Consider the following 24,273-nt stretch of genomic DNA (forward strand, 5'->3'; position numbering starts at 1 on the left):
GGGGGGGGGGGAGTAAAAAGGGAGATGGTGCTAATTAAAGTCAGCTCTCTGTCAGTTCTGGTGGATAAACACTTCAAGAAGCTTTGCAGATAGACGAGAGATGCCTTTGTGTCAGGGAAATCTCTCTTACGTGGAAACGTACTCCGAAAAGGGTGACATTCCCCAGAGAGAGAGCGTCTGATAAGGACCCTGTATTAGTTAAAAAAAAAATACAACCAAAAAAACCCAAAAAGGGCCAAAGTCATAAAGATATGCCCTCCGTCTAGTTTGTATAGCCAGCAACAATACACCCCACAATACATTTCATTGATTACACTATTTGCATTGATTTGATCAGCTCCATGATATCTTAGCCACATATTGGTTCTTTTTTCTAAAAGTAATAATTTGCATGTAGTTTATATAAAACTACGTTTCCTAATCGTTTTCTGAACATGTGTTCTGAAGGCCTTTGTAGGCACTACAACTGATAATGACATGAACAATTTTAGCCTTTCTTGCTCACAGTTATTTTCTGTATTGACTGAACAAGCTTATCTTTTAAGAGACGGCCTTCTTGCTTTGTACGGCATCTTGCCTGCTTTTCCAAAGGATTGACTGCACCGGTCTGAAATAGATTGATTATCTATTCATTGTTGTAATGCTTGGCAGTTGGTGTTTGACTCCACATTCCATTAGATTTCTTCTGTTTTGATTCTCCTTAGTTACAATGAATCAGAAAAGGAAAAATTACCTAGAGAATGCATGCTGAAAGGCAACAGCATTAGTCATGAGTGTACTACCATGAACGTTCATCTCTTACAGTTATGACCACACTTAGATTTGGATGGTCCAACTAGATGTTCATTGTTAGGCTCAATGTAAAGACTAGTCTTAACAAAGACAGACTTGAGATATATAAGTGTATACTCCTGTGTATTTGTCTGTCTAGACCAGTTGGTACAACCGGCCTCAGAAATCAGACTCAGCAGTTGAAATGGGCCTGATACCCTTTTCAGCTGTTTCACTCACTGAAGACACACTTACGCAGTCAGAGCTGTGTACATCGGATTTTGAATGGGAACATCATCTTATCTAAGGAACTACCCCACAACTATCGAAATGCAGTGAGAGGAATATTGATGTATCTCCTAACACTCATACAACTCTTGTACTGAATTACAGTGAGTAGTATGAAAATGTCACTTGCTAGGAATTGGTTTGGGCAAAACAAAGCAGAATAACCCGTCAGGGGTTAACAACACAGTAAGAGAACTAACACAGCTGAAATACTGCAGTGAAACTATATCAGGCTGTTGCTTGCTTAGAATAGGGAAGAAAAAAACCTTTTTGACATGGTTGTTGAATGTTACTATACAAATGAATTTGTTAATATTTTACAAGTGCAACAGATAGAGAGACTGAAACATTTGTTCTGCTGTGTTTTGGTCACTGGCAGCAATGTGCAGCAGTTGGGTCATAGCAACCAATCAAAGCTGCTCAACTCATTGCACCACCTCAAGTGTTACCAAATATATATTTTTTCAAATGTCAAAAATTTCCATTCACATACCATGTTAGGTTAATGGCACAGTAACCTCTTTCAGATTGCCAGATGTTGAGCCCGTTCTCATTTGTCTGCTTTGGTTTGCTCGTGTTATTGCATTACTTCCTGGTCAGCAGACGCAGCCGGGAACTCAGTTCTTGTAGATGTTGGTTGAGGGTTGAAATTCGAGGCGGCTGCTTCTCCAAAGGACCCCCAGTGCCTGCAGGCAAAGCTGACCCCATCACCGTTCTCCTCCGACTGTCTGTGGTGCCGATCCTCGCTTCAGGCTACAAACTTACAAGGGGCGAATGCATGTTTGGAGGAGAGAAGGGGGAGTACAAGGCTGCATAGGGCAAAGGCTTAATTTGCCTGTTTTGTCACTAAATTTAAACAGGAAGATGCTGGGAAGTGTAATATTTTACAATGTGATTAATCCCTCTCTGTCATGGCATACAAGGGGCTAATGGGAAATAATGGGGTGAGGGAGTCGGGGTGGATGAGTTGTGGGGGACCAGTTGACTGGTGATTTGCTTGGATATTTGCCTCTTCCATGCAGTCAAATGAGCCTCCATTTAGAACATGAAAAAGTGTGTTTAATTTGTGATTCAAACAAAGTACTTTGAATACATTGTTTTATAGAATCCATTGAAGATATCTGGATTTTTATGATTTTTAAAACAGGTACTTTAAGCATTAGTTTTATATTATTCCATGGTATCCATATTATTTAATTTAGATTACCTTAATAATTTCAGATAACTCAGGTACTGGGGGGTAAGGGGTGTGTGTGTGTGTGTGTGTGTGTGTGTGTGTGTGTCATTAAAGCTACTTGCAAGCTACTTGCATACATTTTTTAATTACTACTATAAAATTAATATTCTTGCGGACACTGTGAAAGGAAGTGATAGAAAACAAAGGAGTATTTGGAAAGAGTTTTTTTTTTTTTTTTTTGCAAAACAACACCACATTTTTCTTTGAGTGACAGCCAGCAGTATTTTCAAGGCTTTCCTTCCTAGTGAAGCCCGGGCGACAAACTGCACATCACAAGCCGGCCAAGATGGCATCCATCGCACAGCCCTGCCACTGATCTCACCGCCATCGGCCGCCAATCAGACTCATCACATGGCTGCCTTCTGCTTGCTGACAGCAGCCAGGGCCAGAAAAGTTAACTCTTGCTCCACCAAACTGGACAGAAAATCTAGTGGAATGACTGGGCCTTTCTCTGTGTCTTTTTTCCTCTTTGTTTGTGGTCAGATTATATCTGCACAAACCAGGATTGAACCACAGCAAGCGATCACTCTCTCCAGGATCCACCTCAGCCTCCTCACTGTCACTGGGACAGCAGAGCAGCAATTTTTTTTGGTTTTATTCTTCTTCTTTCTGCTCTTTTTTTGCAGCTAGACCAGCCTTATCATCTCAGTTTGCATACACAACACTGTGGTAAATTATCGTGTGAATGTGCATAGTGAACATTTCTAACTTAATTGGGAATATTGAATAGCAGATAATTAGATATTTGATGTGACACGTGGCGTCTAATGGGCTTGATGCAGTGGTCTCATGTTGTTCCCATAGCGAGAGGGATTTTTGATGTGTTGTCAGGCTCCAGTGTAAAAATAACTGAAGTGACAGCAGTGACTTGGTTGTCAGTGTTGTCGAGGCTGGTGCGGATTTTCACAGCCATGGGTCCTGTGTATGTGTGTGTGTGAGTGTATACGCCTGTGTATATGCGTGTGTGCGTGCGTGTGTGTGTGCTTGCATGCACTTGTATACATGTGTGTGTGTTTGTGCACTGCAATGTTGTGGGTGACAGTGCTGATCGCTGTGTGATGACAGCCTATCATTGTCGCTGTGCAAGAGTGAGAGTGGCAGGGGGGCCTTTTTGGCATGTGATTTCTCCACGCCTTCATCTGTGTCTATGGCACTCCGAGCTTGGCTTAACAAAGGAGAAGCAGGGTGGCGAGGTGGAGGGGGAGTACTCGGTGCTGGATGTCGGAGGCTGGGTGGGGCTAGCCGTTGAGACACTGTGATAGTAGCTGCAGTCACATGGTGTCACTTCCACCCACGGTTCAGGAACAGGAAGCAGAATTCACAGAATCTGTAGGGCAAAAAAGTCACCATGGCAACCAGCTCCTTTTAAACTTTTTTTTGTATGGTTGCACATTGAAGCAGTGAAAACATGGCTAACTATCAGTCACATTTAACATGCTTGAGTAATTTCGATTGTTGCAGGTTTGTCAAGTTCACTTGCCATTTGCTAGCCATCTTGTTAAAGCCTCCAAGCAGTTACTTCGGTTTAGCAAGACCAAACCTTTTTTTCTAAATGAATTGTAAGAAAGCCATTGCTTTCATTTCTTTTGTGACTGAGACATAAAAACTCATGTATAGAATTAGCAGCCAAATCTAATGAAAAATGTTAAATTCTTTGATTGCCTCCACCAAGGAGGTTATGTTTTTGGTAGCATTTGCGTACATGTGTGTCATTTTTTTGTCTGTAAACACAATAAGTCAAAAAGGTTTGACTGGAAAAATTTTGTTGGGGTGTAAAGTGGGGTCATGTTAATAATCCATTAAAATTTGGCCTTTATCCACCAAGGTTTTCAGGGCCAAATCAATGATTTATTATTTGAAAATTGAAGGGGAAAAAAACCTTAGAATTTAGAAACCATGATTCTTACAAGCCGAGATGGGCAGTAACGCGTTACTGTAATCCGATTACTTTTTTCAAGTCACGAGTAAAGTAAGGGATTACTATTGCAAAAACGGTAATTAGATTACCGTTACTTTCCCGTAGGAACGCTGCGTTACTGCGTTACTAAAACCGTGATTTTTTGCGAGAATGTCTCATGACAGTGACGTAAGCAAGTGCGACGTTGGTGACAACAGCTGTGTGCAGATCAACAATGGATCACATATCGAGTGTGTTAGAGAGTGTGAGCGTGCAGCGTTTAAAGTGTGGAAGTACTGACCTTACTTTGAGTTTGATTCTATAAAAAGTGACAAAAACATTAGTGTCCGTTGTGCGTGGGAAGAAAACTTCTTTTTACAGCGAAAAAAACCCCTAAACTTCCAAGCAAGCACAGAGTGCGCAACGACGTAATGGGAAACTCACAGAGAAACTCGCGGATTCTTCCACTGACCGCTGCGGCACACCTGCACTAGGGTAAACCTCCGCCTACCCCACTCCTGCTTTACAGGTGAAAATAGAGCAAAAAGACCCCTAGTCTTTGACTTTATTTATTTTCTGCTGTGTTTTACTTGCATCTATTTGAAAGAGTGAGTGTTAACACAAAAAAATATATTTTATGTGCAGAAAATAGGTTTAAATATTAAACAAATTTCTTCCAGTCAGAGAATGTTGCATATAATTAAATTTTTGCTTGATGCATAAAGTTAAAAGATTAAAACTAATAAAACAAGTTAAAAAAAAGAGACTTTTCCATTTGATTACATTTTGTATGATGGATTATGTAGAAAAAGTAGAATTGGGCTGAAAGATCTATCGCTTTATCACCTCTTCAGGTTGTAAATCGTGTTTTTAAAAAGTAACTAAGTAATTAATTACTTTTGAAAATAAGTAATCAGTAAAGTAACTGGAATACTTTTTTGGGGAAGTAATCAGTAATTAGTTACTGATTACTTTTTTCAAGTAACTTGACCAACACTGCTTACAAGTGTGGTGTGCATTATCAGCATATAGAAAGTACCATACAAAGATTTAAAATGGCACGTCACATTTGACCTCTGACCCCTCCTTCAAGGTCAGTATATTGATTTAAAGGTCAAAGTGATAATAATAATACTCTACAGAGCTGTTTAAAACTATTTTTCCTACTGTCATTGTTTATTGTCCACATACAGATATATATAGGGAATAATATATGTAAATTATACATTTACATCCAGATGTTATGTCACATCCGACCTGTGACCTTCTACTTTTCACATCTGCCCTTCAAGTTGATCCCAAATGTGTTATGTCTTTAAAAAAAAAGTAATGTCAACAAAAAGAGAATGAGCTGCCTAGTTAGTTAGAAACACGGTAGTATAATATTATATAATGATATAATATATAGAATATAATCTATTATTATCTACTTCTACATAACATTTGTATAATCAAAGTAAACATCTGTCATGCTACCCTTATCTGATTTTTAATGAACAGCAAACTTAAAAAGCTTTTAGAAATTACAAAGAAAATAAATTGAATACATGCAAACTACAATACTATTCCCTTAAAGGTAAATACTGCCCAGAGAGTGAATGGCCTTGGTGAAGGTTTGCAACCCTTGGAGTTTTTCTTGTGGTAAGGTGTGTTAGGTGTGTGTCGGAAAGTAAAGACCCTAATATATTAGAAAGAAATCCCAACAATCACATGAGACCTATGAGCAAGGATTTTTGTGACAGTGACAGTAGGAAGGAAAAACTTCCTTTTTAACAGAAAAAAACATCCGTCAGAACCAGGCTCAGGGAGGGCTGTCCATCTGCCATGGCCAGTTGGATGTGAGGGGAGGTAGAACCGAGCAGAGAGAGGCAAAGACTACTACAGAAGCACAGTGTTTCGTAGCACGATCTCTGGCTCATCCCAACAAATACCGTGCTAGTTCATATACAGAAAGTCAGTAATTGAGTACTTACACTGCGAAAATGATCAGATATGGCTGTGCATCAGTGTCAAATCTACAAGACTGGCTTGTATGTTTCCTGGTTCAGCTTTTGTAAGCAGATGATTGGCTATTACAACATCCATCTCACAAAACAATCCCACAGATTTCTATCTGGGATTCTTTGAGTACCATGTCCCTTATAACAGCTCTGGTTTTACTTTGTACTGGTTTTGTAAAAGGAAGCAGAAAAAAAATTTATCCAATCTGACAACATCAAAAAGTTTCCTGTGAAAGGAGTCATTTCATTTTCTGGTTAGATTTTTGATAAGGGGAAGGGCTTTTGTAATAACTTGCCTTAAGTCATCAGGGGCGAAATTTCAAGGAGACAGATCACATGATTGTTTCTGTCTAAGGCTGCTTTGGAAATGCTCCAAAAAGCCTCTTTCTTTCCTAGTTATTACCTTATTTATATATGAAAAGTTAAACCAAAGTAGGATTCATAATGGAAATATTTCCTCTTTAAGATCTAGGAACAAAAGCTCCCAGTGAGGTTGGCCTTGGCATACTCTGAAACTAGTCCAGTTCATTGCACATACAGTCCACGCACACACAATGGCTGAAGTAAATTATCTCGATGAAATGAAAATGAAATGACAGGCTGTCCATTAAGTCAACACCCAGGAATTCCAGCTTCCTATCTTAGTAGCACTAAGGTTATGCGTGACTATTAACTAGACTGTCTGCCCACCTCACCTGGAGACTTCTTCATGGGGAAAGAAGTGAGTAGTAACTCACAAGGACTTAGTGTTTGCTAATTGTCTGTCCTGATCATTGTTTTCATATTAACAGTAAACTCAAAATATAAAAGTTATGTATTTATATATACATAAAGTGTATTTTGTTTAATACTTCCTTACCTCTCATTCACCTGCTTCAGTTTCTGTGTATTTTCGGGTTGAATTTAGAGTCGCCTCCCTGAGTTATTTATGCCAGATTAACTGTGACAAAGATTGTCATTTATTCTTTTATCAGCAAAGAAGACAAACTTTTCAGATGCGTCAGAGACAAGCCACCGCATGTTGTACACTCTGAGGAGCATGAGAAACGTGCGCTTCGTAAGTGTGGAGGCAGTTAACCTTTAATAAACAGATGGACAACTCCAACTGGTGCTGTGAAATTAAAAGGCTTGAAATAACAACAGTACGATTACATGCAAGCTGCCTACAATGCCAGTCTGTTTCTTTTTCCCTTAATTTTACTTTTGTTCCTTCAAACTGATACCAAAGTGGTCAGGGCTCGTCTTATTTAGGGCTCCAGGCCACTAGAAACTCTTAGGTGGTCCTCCACAAAATTACCTAGTGCAGTCAAGGGGGTTCACATGACATAACCTCAGCAAATAGTGGTAATCATTAATAAAAAAAACCTGCACATTAACAGCAATTGATCAGTGCTTTACACGACAGTGTTGTGCTCGCTTGGATTGAAATTTTACTCATAAACTAGTACTCATTTATGGTTGACACATGGAATCAGATGGAACAACCACAGTATTTATGCCAAGCAAAAACTCACACACAGCAACAGATATGCCTCTCTTGTTTCTCCCTTCTTTCATTTTTGCAACCCCCCCCCCAAAAAAAAAAAAACCCTGCTGGCAACCTCTGGCTACAAAAACTTGAACCAATAATGTTAATGGGGGATCACATGGGAGCAGCGATTGAGCTGGGTGTGGGGTTTGCAGGGGAAACTGCTTCCAAGCAAACACATTGTAGTCCTTTAAAGAAAGGGGAAGAATGTGCAACACATGCCCCTGAGCTTCAAATCCTCTGGGAAGTGATCAGTTTATACAAGTCTTGGAAACATGATTTAGTCTTTTACAGGACACAAAAAAATCTCCATTAAAAATCTATATAAAAAGTGTTCATTGCAGGGTTTCCAGACTGAAAAAAATCCCATGCCACGCTGGAAATATTTCTGTGGTCACACTTTCTTTGAAGCAATATTAACAAAAACATATTGACAAGTTGTGGTCAGGGGAGAAACCACCATCAGGGCAGGAGAGGTTGGATCTTCTGTGTCCTGTCCTGTCTCAGTATATATATCTTGTCCTGTGCAATAAAGATCTTGCATTAAATGGATATCGAGCTGTCTTACTGTGTTTTTGTATTCAGCACAAGCAAACTTTTATTCCGTTGGCACCGCATTTATCTGCTCGAGGAACAACAGCAGCTTTGTACACATTGCCCAGTTTGTGGCCTATAAAAAGCCTACGGCTAATTTTCCAAATTCCATCCACTCCAATAGAACAACCTCCTGATTAACAATATGGATATCTCTGCTTTTCCTTCACTGCTAGTCATATACATATTTGTGTGTGTGTGTGTGTGTGTGTGTGTGTGTGTGTGTGTGTGTGTGTGTGTGTGTGTGTGTGCGTGATTATTCCATTTTAACTGTTTTTTGTGTGGGGGTTTAAGAAAAGAGTATTTTTTAGGACTGAAAGCAGATTTGTAATGCAAATGGTCATATAATGATCATGTATACTACAGTCAGACAGGGCCACATTTACAACTTTGATATTTTTCAAGCTCTTTGTCTTTGAACCCCAAATATTTAAATTTAGTGTGATTAGAAGAGTGTAAGTTTCTTTTGCATATGAGTTCACGTACATGGTGAAAGATTATTTTTGATTGTCCTGTGGAGGAAATGGCCTTCAACTTTATTACCAGATGAGGTCTTTATATTGGTCATTGGGATACATTTGACAAAGTCGTCTTTTTTTTTTAACACCCAATGAAAACTTTTTTTTTCTTTCTATAGTATCTCTCCATGGCAACCACAGTGTGCGGAAGGTTTGGAAACGAGCTAGCTCGGCTTAAGCAGAGAGCACTGGTTAAAACTGTTGTGTGTTTTTTTTTAATAACCCACAGCTGACACACATGTATGCAAAGACACAAAAAGAAAATTTACGCCTTGAATTTTTAAATCTCAACCATCATTTGGTTACACTGACAAGTAAAGATTACCGAGATTGTTTCCTTACATGGTGAAGGAATTTAAACACTCCAATTCTCGTCTCCCGCTGGAAGATAGCCTGTGGGTTACATGGCAACTGTCTTAACCTAACTGAAGTGAATATATCCCATTAACCACCAGCTTCAGTCTGGTAATACCACTGGACAGGTGACCTGCAGGCCTATAACATGTCTCAACCCTCATTCATGCCTGCCTGGGATGAGGCCTGTCCAGAAAGAGGCCTCGAGGGCCTACTGTATCTCACGGTCATGTCTAATCTGGTTACCGCAGCAACAGCAGGGATTAGGAGTGTGATAAGGGAGGGGCTCCTCTAATGAGTCTGGTCATATGCATAATTCATGTAAACGAGCCAGGCTAGGAGGAAAGCATGAGAAGTTGATGGTTGATGAGAATATATAGAACACACACACACACACACTTAGACATATACACATGTAATTAACCACTATCTCATGGATATCTCCTTGCAGTATTGATGTACATGCAACACATTAAGTCTACATATTTGAGGTAAATCATAATGAAGCCGTATTTGCTGCAGAATTTGAAATGAGATTAATTAAACTTTTCTTTCATTGCACTGCTCGGCTTTAAAGGAAAATACAAACACACCTACATGTTCACCCTGAAATACTTTATTGAGTCAGTGAAGCAAAAATTATGTGAGGCTGATGAGATGTGGTGTCATCCGTGCTTTAACAACACGCTGCAGCTGAAGCCCGGAAAACAATCACATCCAACGGTGTGACACGGGGTCATTTCAACAATATTAGTCATTTTCACTCACAAGCAGATGTCTTAAGGGACGAGATTATGGCTGTGATTTCACTGTGACTCAACATTCATATCACTAAAGTGCGATTGTGCTTGTGTGCGTGTGTGTGTTTGTGTGCGACAAAGAAAGAAAGAGATAGTCGGGGTGTCTGCATTAGTGAATTTGAATGCACTTGTTTATGTATATGTTGCTTCTCAGTGGACATGACAAATGTGTCGCCCCCTTCAGTGTGTGCTACAACGAGAGGCCGCCTTCCACCGCCCCTCACAAGCAAGCACACTAACACACAAACACACGCATACACTCTGCCACCTCTTCGCCCTCGCTCTTCTCCTCGTGCCCCACTCCCCCACACCCCACCTGCATAATAAACCCCCGCACCCTCACCCCCACACCCCCCTTCTGTCTTTCCTGCCAGAGCGCCCATGTCCAAACCAAACACAACAGATCAACAACTCGACATGCAGATCGTGTCACGGGATAAATTATGCGCAGCGTGTCAGCCTCATACGTGGGCTCTCGGCTGGCTGTCCGTGACATGTGTCAGGGTGCCCCTGCGTCTCCGCTGCACAACGCTAATGACGGGATGCCGGGTTAGCCTCCGATGCACCCCACCCCTCCGCCTGCCCCCAACCACCTTCTACCCCTTCAACCACTCCCCTACCACCAGCACCCACCCCCACCACCCACTCATCACCAGCGATGAGACAGTGTGTCACCTCTGTGAGGGTGGAAGTTTAAAAAAAAAATGTTTTGGTCCAGTGTTTTATCAATGTGGATTTTTGGTTAAAAAGCAGTGAAAGTAAGTGTTTAATGTGTTTGGATTCATGTAGAGTCCACGGATATCGAGAAATATTATAAAATAGTCAACCATCATAAACTGACACAATAAACAATAATAAATAAACAATAAAAATCATAATCGACACAGAGGCTTTTGTCCTTTGTTGTTATTAAGTGGTGTGCAGCACTAAACCAAATGCCAAGTGTTGGTATCAGTTCTGTACATCCTTTGATATACACAGCATGACATGCAAGACCTTTTTAAAACAATTTACCGGTCTCCCCTTCCTCCCCACCCCCGTCCTCATCCTCTCCCCTCCTCTCAAATCTCTACCTTCTCTTGGTGCATTTTTTATTTATGCCCTTTTTTTGTGGTCTTTGTATGCAAATCCTGTCTGACTTGTCTGAATTATGTGTGTCTGTCCGGGAGCTTCTGTGATTCGGAGTGACTGAGGATTGCACACACGGTGATTGCATCCACTGGGCCCACTCTGAGCCTTGCATAAGTAATTGAGATGTCAGTATGTGTTCTCATATTCCCACAACAAAACTGTAGGAAAACATGCACTGTTGAAGGTCATTTGAATAATTCCTTAATGGAAGGAAGGCCTTGTTTTTCAGGATGCATGAAAAAGCAAATGTCAATGATCAAAATCAAGCAGCATCATATCTCATGGAGGCAGCACTGATTCCTGGAGCACTTCACCCTCCATCTCCCTCTCTTTCCTCTCTGAAAAGATAGATAAGGGATAAGTGTCTTTGTGCATATCAAGCACAGCACAAGCCACTATTTCTCAAGGGTCTTTTTGAAACACAAATTGGTTTTGAGACATTTTCTATGTTGACCTCTTTGATTTGAAATAGGAAACGACAGGAACATGGTAGTTCTCGTGCTAAAAAAAAGAAAAGAAAAACCCTGAGAGGTCAGTGATTAAATCATACATACACACAATGGATGAGGGGAAATATGTCATTAATCTTTCATATATAGATTATTATCACAGCTATAGACAAGTCCCCAGGTGAACAGCCAAACACAGATAGTTATTAGCTGCTACATGGAGAAGGTGTGCATAGAAAAACACGTACCGGGCACAGGGCATGTTTATATCCTAGGGATTAACAATTCAAATGCATATTTTATGGAAAGATACATGCCTTTTAACGTACACCTTAATGAAACTGAAAACGGCAGAGACTTACAACAAAACAGACCCGTTCCTGACCAAAAAAGGCAGGAAAAAATTGACACAGTGAGAACAGAATGGATAGGTATCGTATCTTGTTTTGTAAAACCACATCCTTCATCCACCAAGCTGGAGGAAACATTTCACCACCACCCCCGCCCATGCTTTGTGTTTTGTCCGGGCTTGTGATGGATGAAGGGCCTGGCGACACACACCTGCAGATCTCATCCACCACCAAATCATAACTAAAGGCTTGGCAGACTGAGATGATCTCCTACATCCGTTAGCCTGCTACTGTCAAACAACATCATTCTCTAAAGACAACTCTGTCACATCAACCCTCCCACCGCAAAATAAACCCACCTTGATGAAAGACTGCTGCATGTCCATCAAAGAAAAAAAAAATGTGTGCACAGATACACTGCTACTCAAACCAGCTGGGGTATTGCACATGAGCAGCAGTGTAGCATGTGAGCTTTAATGAATAAAATCAACACATTTTAATACATTTACAATCTTATTAGTGAGCTATGAACAATATGAGGAAGGTTACAGGTGAAAAGTTAAACAGTAATAATAATAATAGACATTCCAAAGTGTCTCAAAATACAAAGTGAAAGTTGCTCCAAGAGCTGACTGACAAAAATATGACTTAAGGTTCTTAAATCCGTGTAACAGTTGCCTCACATTTTACAATGAGAAGCCTAGCAACAAAAATGAATCAAGTCCACGAAGTGACTTAGATGAACATAAAAATAGACAGAGGCAGGTATCCTCAGCTAAACGTGAATACTGATAACTTCTTCCCGAATGCAATTTCCACAATGAAGCCTCTTATCAGGATCCGAACAGATTTCTCCGACTTTAGTTTCTGATCCCGTACAAAGGCTCTCAGTCGTTGTTGCTTTGTTTGCTGATTCTCTGTCAGACATTGTTTGTTTGGTTTGAGGTATTTTGGAAGGGTATTAAACCATACGTCAGAGTTGTGTGCAAAAAGTTAGAGGTTTTGCACACTGCAGACGTACGCCGGGATCCTCAGCGGGAGCTTTGTCTTTGTTTCGTGGTTGACGATGAACTCCGCGTCGCTATCACACACAAAACCTGGAACGACGACCAGGAACATGCGAAGCTGTTCAAAAGGACTTGTCAGGGAAAACCACAGGTGTTGTTTCCGCTGAGCATGCGCACATATTGAAGTAATAACACGCCTCGGAACTTTAGAGGTGAACCTCTGAGAAGAGATCAAACGGCACGAGCGCTTGGATCAACAAACCCTGTCTCATTCAGCTTCATTTCTCTGTGAGCCCTAACCCTAGTGTGACACCTCTCTATGACTGCCTTTAACAGATAACAGTGTGCTTTATGCAATGTACTGGATAAGAGTGTAAAGCTGAGTACACATTCCCATGCTATCCCATATATACATTCTGTATATATATATATATGTGTGTGTGTGTGTGTGTGTGTGTGTGTGTGTGTGTGTGTGTGTGTGTGTGTGTGTGTAGGTTAATACTCCCTCCCCATGTTCCCACCAGCCCAGGTAATTTTGTTATTCCGTTTGCGCCCTCTGTCTACACCCACCCCTGTCTGCTGTACATAATGGTCCAAGCCCTGGGAGGAAGCAGGCATTTACTTATACAAAACCTTGAGGAAATCCCTACCAATCCTCAGGGCTCACGTTCAGGAGCGCCCAAAACACAAAGGCTATGCAAATCTGCCCAGCCTGCGTTTATCTACCCTCGGTTTCCGTTTGCACCGCGGGAACCAGCATTGTGCTGTGCGTGGCGATTATCGCATGTAATTTACATAGAATACGCACAGGAAACAGTGCACTGATCTCTAACAAAGCAAGAAAGAGTCTCTATCGGCTCAGGAGCTATCTGACGGCGCAGCAAAATTACAGGTTTAGCTGTGGGGTATTAAACCTACAAGGTGTTTTTTATTTCTGGTGTGCAGGGAACACTATCTCCTCCAAATGTTGCTTGTTTATCTGCCTTGTTTGTTTTATAACCCAACTCTAGCAGTCCCCTCTCTGAGAAAGCTGCATCTTCAGCCAGGGCTAATCTGCCCTCTGCCTGTGTTTCCTTTGTCACTGAATCCATGTATCAACACAGCGAGGTGCAGTCAGATTGAGGAGGTGTGTAATTGCACAAAGACACTCGTGCTAATATAGCTGGGAGACTGAGTATGTGTGACTGACTCAGCTGACACAAGACATGTTGTGAGTGTGAGGAATGGAAGTCATAACACTGCAGCATGGCTTCATCCATACAAAGGCTGGTACTGTAAGTACTCTATCAGAAACCTGAGACATGAGGGCGAGATGAGAGATCGGATTCCTGATGCAGACGCTTCACCTGCGGGACTGCCCGGAGAAGAAAACCCCAAAGCTTGTTGATACCTTTGGCTGGGGGTCACACAGAGGTCGTGGCCCCTAATAAATCTCCTTTCAGCTTTCACACCGGCTGAATACTGAGGCAGTTCTATAAATTTAATAAAGCTGGATGTGAAACATAACAAAAGTCAACTGTGCGCACACACACACATACAAAAACAAAACAAAACTAAAACACAAAACTGATGACACAGAAGCTGTGTGATTTGTCCAAAACAGTAATTACGAAATATCTGAAAATGATCAGTAAAGTGGAACGAGAAACTGCAACAACTTCCACTATATCTGACTGACAATTTAAAAAACACACACAAAAAAGCCTGTATCCAGTGATAAGTGACACTTCATCAAAAAAAAATACAGTTGGACAAATCAACCAAAAAAATGTGTACATGTGCTAAAATAGTAGCATTTATCGCACACATGTATTCAATTTGGTTGTGATTAATGTGACACAGGCCGCAGATTCACCCATAGCGTCTCAAGAATCACATAAAATGTATTATTCAGTTTTGATTATAGGCTCCCTATTGCCCCTTTTTTTTTAAAACTTAAGCAGAACAGACAGCCATCTGATTTTGCTCCAAGAAGACACGCAAAAAATACACTGCCGTCATTAATACAACACTGATTCTTTCAGAACGGCCCTCCGAAGGCCAGTCACAAGCCTAGCATGGGTTTCTTACTGTACAATAGGCACCCTTACAGGCTTATCATCCCCGTCATCTTCATCATTATAATCATTGGTGGTATGATGCGGCTCAGTCATCAGTTGTAAGTATGACACCAGTGACTTTTATTTTGTCTAACAATTTGGGAAAAACATAAAAGCAGGCCTGTTACAGAACACAGAATATGTACCAGCAGCGAGACGTTTCGAATCTCACCTCCAGTTTGCTAAGAATAGCCCCTAGAGGAAATCCTGTTACACTGGGTTAGGATTTGACATGGGTGTACACACTTGACTTTGCTCGAGAGCAAATTCTACAAAGCCGAGTTTTTACATTTTGAGTTTGGTGCACCGCCATGACAAAAGAACACACAACCACAAAAATCTGACTGTTAACAACTGCTTTGGGGTTTATTTTACAATTCAGAGAGAGAGAGAGAGAGAGAGAGAGAGAGAGAGAAAAGAAAAATGAAACAAACTAATCGGTGCTAAAAAGTCGTGGTTTTTTTTCTTTCTTTACAATATTGTCGATAAAACATTGAAATGTATAGTCATTGTGCATCGCTTATTTATTTTCCACACCATTTCATGCATCAAGTTGGATGCAAGTAATAATTAAAATCATTTCTGTAAACCAAGCCAAAGAAGCTAAATTTGTATTTTTCTTTAAAAAAAAAGGTCATTTCGTAGCTCTACAGCATATATCTATGTACACCATCTGTTTTTATTTTTTAGCTTTTTCTTTTTGTATATAAAAATGACAATATAAAAGTTCAAGAATGCACACACCTTAAGATACAAACAATTTTGAGCCGTTTTTCAAATGGTAAGATATGTCTCATGGAGTACTGACATTTCACTGGTAATCATTTACACGTGACGGACTGTTCTCTTTACAGCTGAATAAAGCGACACAGTTTAGAAAGAGAAAAGTTGTAACAAACCATACACCTGGAAAATTGCTATGAGGTGATACTTCACAACAAGGAAAAAGTTTCTGCAGCAAACTTGCATACCGATGGCCGTTCATTTCCACTGATTGACTCAGAACCAGAAGCAGCATTTCAGTTTTTCCAAATGTTCATGTGATCTTTTTTTTCCTCTTTTTTACACTGACAGATTTATGAGCAGGCCATTCATCATCAAAAACATTGCCGTGACAGAAACCCAAGAAGGAAAGAGGGGCGGGGTGGGGGTGGGGTGATAATCCTTGATCTTTTAAAATCTGATTTTGACAAATGCAAGATATTTCAAAACATGTTCTCTTTACAAATTCAACTGTCTAAGGTGCTACTTCAGTCTTTCGGGGTATTCTTTCATTCTTTTGGTGTATACATTGAATTTTCCACCTTCTTCATATCAAGTAATATACAGTTATCTTTTCCACCAATTCTGTCCACTCGCCACTTTTACCGTTGAAGCAGTAGTTGTATTTTTGCCATGAAAAGATTAAAATCTCGTGTTTAACCTTGATTCACTAAAATACATGCACAGATCAGACAAATAGCATATAAATATATTACAAAATAAGTGTAAAAAAGCTTGGCAAAACAAAAACAAATTGACATGAAAAGACATGGTCCAGTCAGGCAGTTATCACAAAAAAAAAATTAATAATAATAAGACTTGATTTTTATTTTTATTTTTCTGGCGGCTCAGTTCGGCCCAGTGCAGTAACTGTGAACAACATCATTTTTAGTGCAATGAAAATCGAGTCAGTTCCACAGCTGTCAGTCTTTACTCTCAGCTCGAGACATTGTTTAAACCTTCTCCATTTTGTCTAGCTTCTCCAGTTTCTCCAAAGCGGTGACAAACACCAGGTGGTCCTCTGGAGACTTGCCATGGGTCTTGCTGAGGTGCAGTTTGACTGCGTGTTTGCTGACGAATGTCCGATTGCAAAGTCTGCACTGGTACACGGAGCCTGTGTCGTCCTCTGGCGTGGTCAAGGCTGACAGGGGGCTGCCGAATGTCATTTTGTCTGTGATCACCTTCGAGGCAGCCTGCTGCTCCCGTAGGTGCTCAGCTGACAGTTTGGACAGGTCCTTCAAGCTGAAGCCCAGGTGAGACTCCAGGTGGCTGATGTAGGAGGAGGGAGTCCTGAACTGAGAGGCACAGTCACCACAGAGGAACACGGGCTGGCACGAGTCCATGTTCTTGAGAAACTTGGTGCCCCCAGTTCGTCTCAGCTGGTACTTGACATTAGCCAGCCAGTGGGATATGGTAGTCATGGAGAGGCCCGTGAATTTACAGATGTGGACCCTTTCCTGAGGGCCCAGGTCGGTCATGGCGTAGCGGCCCTCTGGGGTCTCCCTCAGACTAGACGCAAACTGTGCCTGCAGAATGAGGAGATGCTGGGGATTCCAGTTTGACTGTCTCCCTTTCCTCTTCTGCACTGGGGAGAGGTCCTCGAGGGCATCCTCAAACGCGCTGCCATCAGCGTCCGACTTCTCTGAGATGGAGGAGGGAGTTGAAGATTTGGGCGTAAGTCTCCCGGTGAGGTTCTTTACCATGTCTGAAATGTCCATCAGAGCGTTCTCTCTCAGGGGTGAGGAGACTGTGTCAGGGAGGGAAATAAGGGGTTTGTTACCATTAACGCTACTGTTGGTCAAAAGTGCACTGCTGCTTTTGTTGTTGTTGTTGTTGTTGCTATTAGTGGCGGACTTATTTTTACTCAGGTCTATGGGCTGGTCATTATTTTCATACAGCTGGTAGTGGTTGACGGGCTCAGCTGGCTTGCCCTGAGGAGTTGGGTTGAAAGCTGGCTTTTCCATCATGCTGTTGCTGATTTTGTAAAGCATAGACAGTGGATCTGCTGCGGGACTTACTGGTTTTGAGGCTTTCCCCAGGTGTGTGTTCATGATTGATTGGAGTGCGCTAAGAGGGTTGATGAAAGGACTTTCAGGTGAGTGATCGGTGATGATGCCAAGACTGTTTCCGTTAGTTACTGGGGATTGGCACGTCTCAGAACCATTCTTTGAATGGTTGCTGTGGCTATCTACTAGGCTCTCTTTGGGCTCCTTCTTGCAGATAAGCTCTGAATCTACACTGCCCGGGCTGCTACTTCTCATACCAGATGGTTTACCTACAGAAAAGTCATTTGGAGATGCCAAATGCTCTCGCTGTTCTCTCAGTGCAGGGGAAGGGGATTTTCCCAGCGATGGTTGTCGGCATCGTTCCAGGCTCACCATCTTCTCCTCCTTTTCTTTCTTCACAGTGGCAGCTTTTCCTGTCACTTTCTCCACGAGCTCCTCCATGGCGGTGACATTGCTCCTTAGGGGAGTAGGAGAGGAAGGGCTCCGAGGTGAGTGGATGACTGAGTTGGGGTCGCTCACAAGACTTCGTAGACCACTGTTAAACATTGGCTGCATCTGAACACTCTGGACAGTCGGGGGTAGAACAGTAGCTGAGCTTTTCACGGCACCCTGCAGCTGGTAGGCCGCATGAATGCTAGGGTAGCCACCCCAGGTGGGCGTGCCTGTCTGAGCCTTGCTGATAGCACTTGATACTGTGTTCTCAAGGGATTTGAGAATATCTAAACCCTCTTTAGGGGTCTCCTCCAGGTCTTCTTCTCTAAGGTATTTATACGAGGTGGTGTCAGTCTCAGATTTCTCACCTGAGTCATCTTTCTCTTCCTTGATTTTTTTCTCCACTTGCTCGCCTCCTTCGACTTTTTCATCCTCACCCGCTTCCCTCTTTTCCTCTGAGCCAGAGGATAGTGCAGGAGACACTGGCTGGGACTTAACAGTACTGGGAACAGGGAGTCTGGTGGTGGTTGGCGGTAATGGGATAGACTGAATCTTTTCTTCCACCACTGGATCAAAGACTAGCTGCTTGCCCTTTTTGGAAGCAGAATTTGTGACCTTCAAAAAGTGACCTGTAACCATCATGTGGGCAGTCAGCTGCTGCAATGTATCATGGGAGCTCCCGCACTCCATGCATTTTAGAATCTGTGCTTTGCGAGCTTCAAACTGCCATGTGTAGCTGGCACCATTCTGGTAGCCATAGCGGTTGTTTGGCGTAACATAGGGGTTAGCTGCAGCTTTTGTGTCTTTGCCAACATCCCCAAGAGAGACACTGCCACCACCACTACCAGCATGGATAGAGTCTGGGGAGCATGGAGAGACTATAGCATCTTGGATAGCACGTTTTTTAGCTGAAGTGGGCACCAGTTTAGTGGCCAAGGCTGGCACTGGTTCTTTGAGAGGCACTTTCTGGTAATGCTTGGTCTTGATCATATGAACGCTGAGATCTTGCAGAGATTCAAATGAGTGGCCACAGTACATGCATTTCAGAACTTTCTGGGCGTCCTCTTTCCCCTCCATTTCCATCAAGGAACGCTTACGTGGTTTGGACCAGCGCTTTCCCTGATCTTCCTCTTTGTCTTTGTTGTCATCTCGATAGTGGCCCGTCTCATTCATGTGGACCGTCAAACCCACCAGTGTGTCATAGGCAGCACTGCAGTCTTTGCAGCGGAACTTGCTCGCACCAGTAAAAACAGAGCCATACAGCTTGTTGTTCTGTCGGTAGAGCTGCACTGTGCTGAAGAGGCTAGGCTCTGGTAAAAGGTGATAGGGGGTCTGCTGAAGTGTTTTGGCAAGTGCTGCCTGATGCCAGTCATAGGCTACACCACTACCATTACTGGCAGCAGCACTGCTGCTCCCACTGCTGCTGGTTGCACTGTGGCTGCTAACAGAGCTAGCTGCTGTGCCATTTGTACTGCCACTTGCGCTCCCTGTGTGGTTGACAGTGGTGCTGGAGGTCTTGCCGTTATGGTGACTGCTAGCCATGTTGACCCCACTGCTCTTATTTATGGTTGTAGTTGTGGCCACAGAGGCAGTAGAGGCAGGCTCTGGACTAGTGAGGGCACTGTTGACACTGCCAGCTGCAGCAGGCTTAGATTTCATGATGTCCATTGTGATGCTAGACCAAGAGGCATCTGAGATGAGGTTTGCATAGACGGCCTTCATCTGTGCCAGGCTGTCCTGGAAAGAGAGGCCGTTGTTGGGACGGAAGGGAAAAGCTGAGCCCTCCCTCTCCTGACCATCCCTGGAAGAGGTGCTCTTGAAGTCTGCAAGTCGGTCGCTAGCATCACTAAGTGGAGACCCGTATCCAGCGTCAGGGTTAGTGCCATTGCTGAGTGGGGAGTCTCTGTAGCTAGGTGGTCGGCCCCCATCCACGTCTTCTTCTTCCTCGTTGCAGAGGAACTCAGTGTCCTGGCCGTCTAATGAGAGGCCGTCATCTTGCAGGTGCTCTTCCTCATCGTGAGCAGCTGCCTTAAGCTCGTCCTCGGGCATGTACGCTGGAGTACAGAGAGACAGCAAGAGAGGGGAGATAAAAATGGAGGGGGGGGGGAGAAGAAAAGAGGTCAGCTCAGTGAAATTAAAGATTTACAGCACACTAACAGGACCACTGTCAAAATAACATGGAATGAATGCTCAATGGTGGGAAATGCAGGCTTTTATTCTCACCCAATGTGAGTGTGCGTATATGTCTGCATGCATGCATGACTTTGTGTGTACTTTGCACACATGTGTCTCTGAAAGCCAGTGGTGAAAAAAACCTCCAAGGGAAAAATAAATCACTGAGCTTCTGACAGTTGTCCTTTTCCTTCCCAACTATCTATTCCTCCACACATGCCTCATGTTCCCCAGGAAATGACTGGCTGTTTGGCCTTGTTAGCCAGCTGCATGCTTACATGTTCAGCTCCCTCCCTTCTCTTTCTTTCTCACTTTTCCAAGCCTGTACTGCATCTCACTCATCTAGTCCATGAAGCCTAGCTCCTCTCCCATTCAAGTTATTCGACTGGAGAGGGACAGAAGAAAAAAATTACCACTTTGGAGATATCACAGTTTTCCTAACCCACTCCAATTAGCTGACGGTCACTGTGCTACTATGCAGGAACTGGAAAAACAATGCTCTCTGGTTTGAGAGCGATACAAATGCAACCAGTTTATATATTTGCACTCCAGCTGTTCGATGATCCACAACAACACGGACAATGTCTTAAAAAGACAAATTAAAACAGGAAGGCAAACACTCGATCAAAGAAAAAAAGCCAAGCGGAAACAGAACTAAGATGTAACAGGTTTCAAGGAGAAAAAAAAACGTAAAAACAAACGAGATTGAAAGACAGACTACGTGCATTTGGAGGCGTGCATTTTTGTGAGTGTGTGTGTGCATGCAAAGAAAGGCACAGTAAGCATTAGCAAGCTGCGCAGACAGGAGATGGTTAGGGGGAGAATAAGTGAATGAGTAGAAGACGTGGGAGAGAAAGAAAAAGTGAGCAGGAGGCGGTGGGTTTGTTAGGTGGGGAGAGGCGGAATGAGAGGGGAAAAAAGGGAGAAAGAAGAGGGTGAGTGAGGCAGGGAGACAGGAGAGACGGCCCCCTAGCTTCTTCCTTTATCTCCTTCCTGCATGGTGAGATGTGTGTCCTACATGCCAGTATCAGTCTCTCCCGATGAAACAGATGTGCTGTCAACTTCAAACGGCACGCTAACCTGTCATATCATAATCTAAGTGGACATAATACCTGATATATATACACTGGCACCATTTACTGCTGCCTGAGAGGAGATGGGTGGAGGGTGGAGGGTGGTGGGTGGCGGCGGGGAGGAGGTGAGCAGCTGCACCATCAACTGTGAGTATGTGATGATGTGCATGTGCGTACGTGTGAGTGCCTCCGTAAGTGCCTGTTTGCGATTGCGACTCCGCACGCATGCTCACCTTCCGTGCCCATGTGTGTACTTTATGCATTTTCCCCCCCACTCGTACACATTTGCTCTTACAGCGCGAACCTGAACCCACCGACCATAATATTGCCTATAAGTCTGAGTTCGCTGTGTGCTACTGATACACCCTTCTCCAAATGAGCAACATACTCCCCTAACGCCTGACAGGATTTCTGTGAAATGAGAGCACTACAGGAGAACCTGGCTGCGCTTCAATCCCACTGACAGACTGAGACCGAGACAGTTTCTAAAACTCCTGAAAATCCCTAACACAGCAGATTAGCATTATGTGCTGTACTCTCTACAACACATCTGCAGAGTGTCTTCTGCTACAGTGCCTTCCCTCTCACTAACCCGCTTCCAAAAGAGGAGGCTATCAATACATATCAGCCTTTTTAATATACAAAGCATCCTGCAGAACGGCTATCCATTCTTCTCAAGCACACAGGAACGGCGCAAGCATACAGTAGGAATTACCTATGTGAATCACTCACATCAGCTGCAGCCAAAAAAAACAGCTAAACCCCAATAGCTGGCAGTGTTCAATAAGTAGACACGCAGATACACAGACAGCAGGAATGAGAAGCAGCAGATCAGAAATATCCCTGGGTGAGTGACAAAACACAGACTGCAGCAGGGAGGGGCTTCGAACGATGAGCAGGTCGCCAGGGAACCCTTTGACGATCCCTGTCAATCAATTCCTGTCCTGCCATGTTGTCATGGAAACAACAAAGAGGGAGATATCAAAAGCCCACAGACAAAAGACTGGCAGAGACAGACATCTGTAAAAATCACAGGCAGCAAGTGGACGGCTTCGCAAGCCATAAACGTACAACGTTCGTGATGAAACTTGAGTCTGAAATAAATGATCTCTCCATCTGTTTTGAGATGCTGCATGAATTCTGACAGGATGCTAAAACCCAACAAATATTAGAAGCTACGCATCAACTCAATCACCCGCAACTTGAAGAAGTGCGATTGTGACTGGCGGCCAGATTAAGCCCCTTCTCTTCTCCTGGATGCACATATGCAGAGCAACACCAGCAGCAAGGGGCGGGCCCGGGAAGGGCTGGCGTGCCGTCCCTGGCGGTTTGGTTTGCCGAGTGGGTGATGGCTGTGAGCAGGGCCATCTGCACGGGCGCCAAAGCGCCTGTCACTTTTGCTCGGGGACGTGCCGCCATCAAGGAGACAGGCGGCAGTGCGGCCAGGATAGGACTGCAGACTCACTGTCACAAGCAGCAGCAATCAAGCCCGCCACCAGCCACGCCAGATCACCAGCAACAACAACAACAGCAACAACACGGGGAAAGGAAGCAAGACTTATCCACCCAGTGTCTCTGATCTCCTGGTACCTGCTCAGAGGGTTAATGTAGCGCTAACAAAAAGGCTTATAAAATTTGTAAAGTAGCAAAATGGGTTTGTACAAGCCCCTTTAAGTGTTGTAAAGAGCTCTTTGAAAAATGCATAATGCACAAATAGATTGACATACACACTTAATAGAGCTGTAATGCATGCATTATCAAAGGTTTTCATGTCTCTGGTTACCAAATACACTTTGGAACACAGACCCTTATTTGATTAGAGATAAGAGCTTTAAAAGAGCTCAAGTATGTGTTTTGTTCCCATCTGCCTCATTTATTATTATTCATATTTAAATGAGATAGTTCCTGAAGGACTACCCAACTAATGCACCCATGAAGCACCCTTGATTCTAACTTCTGCCTAATATGTAAAGATTGCAGAGCGCCGTGCGCCATTACAGATGTTTGCTATCGCAATCCGTGATCAAGTTTGTGTGTTTAACGCGAGCACTCAGGGACCACACCAGAGACGAGTCTGTGCAGTGCCCTGTTATGTTTGATATCATGTTTTCTGATGAAAAGTCTGCGGTGAACGCCCTGCCTGCTGCCTCAACACAACACTGGGCCTCACAGCGAGACAGAGCGATGGACCTATGTACAGATCATCTCTTAAACATTTTCTCCGTCTACACGCAGCCTAACTTTTTGTGTGTGTGTGCGCATGACTTCTGTAAATGATAGCAAATGAAATACAACCAGCGGGATACGTCAGCTTTTTTGGCGAGGAGCAGAGCAGAAACATATCACTCCTTTTCAAAACTTTGTATCTTTCTCCGCCCTACCCATTTTTTCCTTTTTTTTTGCTTTCTCCTTTTTCTTTGCTGCGAGTCTGCTGGTTGTTAAATCAATAAAACTCTCTGTCAGGCTCGCAGAGCTTCACCATTTGGCCGCTGTCAAAGCCAAACAAACCAGATAAGAAAGGCAGAAAGGCGATGAAACGAGCGAGAAAGAGGCAAAGGGGGGGGTGTTTTTTCGTCTTTCCTCTATGATTTCAAACGATGGTCAAATAAGCTGACGCGTAAGCTGTAATAATGATGACAACACATTCCCTGCAATGTTACCAACTAATGTGTCAAACAGTACTGAGTTATAAAATAATTTATTATGGAAGTGACTTTTAATACTTATACTACAGAATAACACTGTAACAAAGTTTAATTCCGTTTACATATCAGAAAAACTATCATTTTGCACATTTCAATTATA

General features: G+C 42.9%; 1 protein-coding gene across 2 annotated transcripts in view; it reads right to left on the reverse strand.

The window, feature by feature from the left end:
- Nucleotides 1–13,429: 13,429 nt before the first annotated feature.
- Nucleotides 13,430–24,273, reverse strand: part of LOC102302978 (teashirt homolog 1) — a 37,893-nt gene continuing 27,049 nt past the window's right edge. For both annotated transcript variants that reach the window (XM_005937675.3, XM_005937674.3), the window contains exon 3: nucleotides 13,430–20,277. In XM_005937675.3, the coding sequence (XP_005937737.1) occupies nucleotides 16,739–20,277 (3,539 nt within the window). In that variant the 3' untranslated portion in view covers nucleotides 13,430–16,738. The remainder of the gene's footprint in view (nucleotides 20,278–24,273) is intronic.

Source organism: Haplochromis burtoni, unplaced genomic scaffold (assembly GCF_018398535.1).
Source record: "Haplochromis burtoni strain Fernald_Lab_line unplaced genomic scaffold, NCSU_Asbu1 Contig_240, whole genome shotgun sequence".
Lineage (NCBI taxonomy): Eukaryota > Metazoa > Chordata > Actinopteri > Cichliformes > Cichlidae > Haplochromis > Haplochromis burtoni.